This window comes from Primulina huaijiensis, unplaced genomic scaffold (assembly GCF_012295235.1).
Source record: "Primulina huaijiensis isolate GDHJ02 unplaced genomic scaffold, ASM1229523v2 scaffold20025, whole genome shotgun sequence".
Classification (NCBI taxonomy): Eukaryota; Viridiplantae; Streptophyta; class Magnoliopsida; order Lamiales; family Gesneriaceae; genus Primulina; species Primulina huaijiensis.
The window spans coordinates 802,421-808,420 of record NW_027351963.1 but is presented as its reverse complement, the minus strand read 5'-3'; the positions used below and the strand labels follow the sequence as shown (position 1 = coordinate 808,420).

General features: G+C 31.9%; 1 protein-coding gene across 3 annotated transcripts; it reads left to right on the top strand.

Moving 5' to 3' along the window:
* The first annotated feature begins 1,931 nt into the window (after window positions 1-1,931).
* On the top strand, window positions 1,932-5,417 carry LOC140966139 (protein RER1B-like). 3 transcript variants are annotated; one of them, XM_073426492.1, is made up of 4 exons: window positions 1,932-2,104; window positions 2,800-3,166; window positions 3,941-4,121; window positions 4,261-5,417. In XM_073426492.1, exons 2-4 carry the CDS (start codon window positions 2,817-2,819, stop codon window positions 4,312-4,314), a joined length of 585 nt encoding a protein of 194 aa, XP_073282593.1. In that variant the 5' UTR covers window positions 1,932-2,104; window positions 2,800-2,816; the 3' UTR covers window positions 4,315-5,417. The 3 variants fall into 3 exon arrangements, with proteins under 3 accessions (XP_073282593.1, XP_073282594.1, XP_073282592.1); XM_073426493.1 differs by having other exon boundaries at window positions 1,953-2,104; window positions 2,797-3,166; XM_073426491.1 differs by having other exon boundaries at window positions 1,957-2,104; window positions 2,686-3,166.
* Window positions 5,418-6,000: the final 583 nt, after the last annotated feature.

Below are 6,000 nucleotides of genomic sequence, written 5' to 3'. Positions count from 1 at the left end.
TTAGGTATATGAACTATTGAATAAATGTCAAATTGGTACATGAACCTTTATTATTGTTTTTATTGGTACATATCCGCGGGATTCCGGCCAATTTCCGATGACATTTAACTAAAATGTCCAATTTGCCTTTTATAGATAAAGATTAATTAATATAATAAATTTTATCACATTTTATTCTTATTTCTAAACCCTTTCTTCCACTGTATTTTTTCACCATAAAAAAGTCTTTCTGCTTCCACGATACGCATTCCATTTTCCCCTCAATATGTTGAAAATCGATTGTCTCCACACAAGGTAGTCTCTCTCCTTCTTATGTTTTTGTCATTTCTTCTCATTGTAGTGTTTTTTTTTTTTTATGATATGCTTTGCTTGATAGGTGTTCGATAGAAAGTTTAAACTAGTTTGGGTTATTAAAAACGCTTAATAGAAATTGTATTTGACTGGTTTGTGTTTTATTCTAATGTATATTTATATGTTTCTTTTAAATATACAGCTCATGATGAATCGTCATTTCCTCACTTTTTTTTGTAATTGTTTGACAGGAGATGTGCAAGAATCTCATCAAAACTGAGCATGATGGTAGAGTTTCAAACTTTTGGAAATGCAAGGATAGCTTTTGTGTTAAAAATTAAACTATGATTCACGATTATATTTTATATGTTTTGGAAATGACTATTTTTAGTAGATTGTTTTGGAAATGATAATATGAAATTTTTGGTAGATAATATCAATGCTATTCCTGGAAAATGACTTGTTTTTGGTAAACTTTAAAAATTAAACTATGATTCACGATGATATTTTTTTGTATTTTTGTTCAAAGTTTCAATGATATATAGGGTGATTAACTTTCAAAATTTTATTTATTACTCATGTACTTTGTTGTGCTTAAATAATCTACGTTGTTAGTTAAATAGCACGGGACACAATCTATCGTGGTTTGATTGATATTGTTTAGATGGGTTCGTTATATTAAATAAAATTTGAAATTAATTTTTAGTCAAGAATTTGTTAAAATATCATATTCAATAAATGGTTATGTAACTAAAATATTACTTTTTTTTTAATCACAACCACTATTTATTTGAAAATGTTTTCAAAATTATTAATGAGAAAATTACGTAAATATAAATCAAAATTTTAGCTAAATATATAATTTATTTTCTATATTATCAATTTATTTATTTAAAATTATTTACATATTGAATGCATTAATATAATATATCTAATTATTTTGTTGTAAAGGATATAACCTATCTAATATAAAAAATATAATATACAAATATTCCTAATTAAAAAAAAGAAATAAATTTGTATTTTTTTTGTAATAAAGGGCAAATTGGACATTTTAGTTAAATGTCATCGGAAATTGGCCGGAATCCCGCGGATATGTACCAATAAAATCATTAATAAAAGTTCATGTACCAATTTGACATTTATTCAATAGTTCATATACCTAATTACTTTTTACTCTATTTATAAATTATTTACATCTACACAATAACAAATAAAATAAAATGATTAATAAATTATTCGAATAATAAATGAAATATATATTTATTTCATCATCGTCATATAAATCGAATCAAATAATACTTAATAAACTATTTGAATAATAAATGAAATATATATTTATTTAATCATCGTCATATCGATCGAATGAAAAGACAGAGGAAGTGAGCAGAATATTTTTGTATACTAAAAAGATTAAAAAATATTTAACATTTGAAATGTATCTTGTAGAGTCTTTATAGAGATATATTTAAAAAAAAAAATCATATTCAGCATTCTAACAAAATTTAAATATATTATTAAATAATAATTTTTTGAGCTAATTTATTTCTAAAATTTAAAGCAGCCACAAACACGACTGACATTAGAAAGATGTTTAAAAGTAGTTTGACCTATTTTGGGGGCGTATCTGGAGAAAAAAGAGAATATCGAGGGTTAAATTGCAATTGTTTTGAGGCAAATCCGGAATGAGGTTGGGAAAGTGGTTCCCGTATTACAATTTACAAAAGAAGAAAGTAATGTACCTTAAAGTCGAAGAAAATCAACGATCGTCTCATGTTTCTTGGTTGTTCATTTGGAAACTCCAAGTTTTAAGGTCCGTTGTTTCGAGTTATTTTCGCTGTATCTTGTTGTTTATATTTTTGCCTGATGTGCTACATGTTGTTACCTCACTAGCTCATTGCATATTGTTTTTCATAACTTAAGATTTTTAATGCCAATTAGTTAATTTCGAAGACTGTAGTTTAGGGTTTGTCTGTCCTCTTGGTACTGGTTTGGATATTCAAATTGATGATGGGAATTTAGGGAGTCGATTACTGGTGGAAAGTGAGAAAAAAAATTTCTTTGGTAGTAAGCCGTGTTAAAGTTGATCAAGTTAGTTTTAGGGGCATAGCTAGGTATTGGAGTCTTTGAAGTGATTTAATCAATTGAGATTAAGTTGATTCTGGTCGGGAATCTAGACAGATAGTTCGTTAAATTTTGCTAAAATTATTGGACTTTGTTTTTTAGGAATGAATGCTTTCCTTTTCCCACTCCATTATCGCGCATAAGAATGGTGCTTTACTTTTTCTTTGTATGTATGCTAATTTCGATTCCAGTCCTGTACAAATCGAAGAATTTTCTCATCTTGTGAACTCCGAAATGTTTAATGAGCATAATTTTTTACTTATTTATTAGTGCAAAGATGATATGTTTGTGGAGACAGCATTTCAAGTTCCATTTGTTACATCATTTTAACGATCCCGGGGCAGTAGATGTCAACAATAAATGTTATTGTGGATTTACTAGCAGGCTACGCCCTGATTATTATGGAGGCAACTGGAGGTGATGGTGAGTCTCAAATGTCACCACTAGCAAAATGGAAGAGTGACTTTTCAAGGGCATTTCAGTATTACTTGGATAGATCAGCTCCTCATATGGGTTATAGGTGGCTGGGAACACTTGCTGCTGCAGCAATCTATGTCTTACGTGTTTATTATGTGCGGGGCTTTTATATCATCTCATATGGTATAGGAATCTACATCTTAAATTTATTGATCGGGTTTCTGTCTCCTAAAGTTGATCCAGAAATAGAAGCTTTAGATGGAGCGTCTTCGCCAACTAAGGACTCTATTGAATTCAGGCCTTTCATCCGCCGACTGTCTGAATTCAAATTTTGGTGAGATAATTATGGACCATTTCTTGTAGTTGCATGTTTAGAAACACGCATAGGGTTAATCCCTTCAGTATAATATTTTTTTATTTGTTTCAGTGTTGCATATTCTTTATGGCTCAGTTGACAGTCTAACTACAAGTATGCAGATCACTTATCAGTTTGTGAGGAGAATTTAATGACCAAGTTATTTTTTCCCTTGCAGTTTTCTTAATTGGTATTTGGTACCATCTTTCAGTATCTAGAGTACGATTCTACTGGATGTATCATAGCAAGCTGTGATTTATCTAACTGAGAAAGTTTATTTGTGTAAAACTGAAATTTGTGTGCTGGGGAGGAGGTTTTGATATTTCATTGCATGCAAATTGCATACTACGAAGCCAAGAAGTTCGATAACAGTGCTTCATCATATACTTGATGTTTGGCTTGACTGGACTTGTACTTTTATTTTGGTGCTTTAGTTAACGGCTGAAATTTTAAACTATCTGTTTGTTGAATGAATAGCTTTTTGATCACATAGAATGAACAAAATGCGGCTCTAAAGAATATGAGGAAAAGGAAAACTGTCTTTGATGCACCTTTGATTTTCTTAGGTATAGAATATTACACCAGCAGTGTCAAGGAAGATAACGAAAAACTGTATCTTGTCGTAGTTGTATAGTCACTTGTGGGTTAATTTTATTTCAGCTTTGTGCTAATTTTGCGTGTGCCACTGTTTTGTTTTTTTGGCTTATGAAGCCATTATTTACTCTTTCATTTTATTATATGTACATATTTCAGGTACGCAATTACAAAAGCGTTTTGTGTGGCCTTTTTCATGACCTTCTTCTCTGCATTCGACGTACCTGTTTTCTGGCCCATTTTGTTTCTTTACTGGGTTTTCTTATTTTTCCTGACCACGAAGCGGCTAATTACACACATGATCAAGCACAGATATGTTCCTTTCAATATTGGAAAGCAGGTGATGACGACTGTTGTTTCACCTGAAAAATTCTTGAAAATTTCCTGTTGTTTTCTTTTCTATCTTTTTTGCTCTTTTACTTCGTTCTCTTGAAAACAGAAAATAACGACCTCCTTTTCTTCATGCACACATTTGGCAGAGGTATGCTAGCACGAAGTCTGATGGAAGTACCAGTAGCTCAAGAAAAGACTGAGGTCGAAAGCAAATTCCTTGATGTTGGAAATGATACTTGTAAACTATGTAGCTCACAGAAGAAATACGATGTATTGCATCTTGAAGATGTAGTTTTATTTATGATAGTCAAAAGTAAAATGACAAGTTTTTTCACTACAATACTTTGTTTTGTGCATTTTAGTCTTTAAAAGTGAATTGATAAGTTCTTGTCCCTACAATGCTTTGTCTTTAGATATTGTTCAAACGAGACTTATTATCATCGTATATCACGTTTTCTAAAGCCTAAGCTGTAGAGAACGCAAGCATTTGTAATGTTCCTGCCTTGCAAAAATTGTCCATTAATAATGTGTATTCTGATTTTGTATCGAGTTTTATATGATGTTTGAATTTGTGATTTTTTTTCCATATTTTACAATTATGCCCTTGAAAGTAGTAGGTCATGAGTTGGTGGTATTGTAATATTGCTCTTTTGTTAAACTATTCCCAAAATGAGTTTGAGGGAAGCTTCAAATTTAAACGCCATTAAGCGAAGTTTGTTTTTAAGAACATTGCTCCTTACTGTTACTTATCTTCTCATGGATATGAGTTCTTGTACTTGTCTTCTCATCGATATAAAGTTTTAAGAACATTGCTCCTTAGCTGAACTTTTAAACCGTGGACCAAAATTATATTTCTTATGCGTTCTTGTATGACACTCATCGTGCTGTTCAAGTTTTCTTTTGTACAATTTACCTGCTCATTAAACTTGAAATCATCGTCAAAATCAATGCTTGTTTTCCTGGCACCTAGTTGTAGTCTGGTTCATTGCTTAGTGTTAATTGATGTTAGTTTCTCATTGATTTCATGTATGTCCAGTGATAATCAATACATACGTTATATGTGCATCAGACCTTGACTTTGCTAGGAGATTCCAGACGAATCCTTGTACTTCACACGGTATTGGTATAACAACTTCCAACTACCGACCACCCTCATTTCAAATTTGCATTGTAAAGTATTACTTGACTTGCTTGAGAATGGACGATACACATATTATAATGCTAATCAATTGATGATTGTGATTTAGAAATGTTTGAACACAATATTATAATTGGTTCTCAATCTCGTCCAGCTAGGCAAGATAACGTCTCTCTAACTTCCATTTATTGTATGATAAAATCCTCCATTTGGTACTTCAATTTCGCCAAATATTTCAGTTGACAAATGAATGGAAGAACCTATGTCTTGATCTTATTCTTCTGGGCATTTCTCACCATTGTCACTCCTATGCTTATACGCCTCTCGACTTCTGCTAAACTCAGCGCCAGATTTGATGGTATGGAATTCAGTTTGTATGGGCTCTATTGATTTATGTTGTTGGTTCTATATTTATATTCTCTTTCATTCATCAATCTACAAGTTTACAAGAAGTTGAATCCTGCAGGTGAACGAAGGCAAGCGATGAAGGCTTTACTGCCTAGAAGGGCACTTGGGAAAATCAGAGTATCACCAGCAGCACCAGCAACAGCACCAGCGCCAGCACTAGCACCGGCACGGCAGCACCTGCTGTGAAAAGTGGCTCTTGGTGATCCTGGAAATTTTACTTCGTCATGATCATAACATCGTTGGAGAAAGATCCATAAAAGGGCTTGCTATACCCAAGTATCAAGTGTCATTTCGATGAAATTCATATTTTTCTCAGAATAGAAATTGCAAACAGCTATGA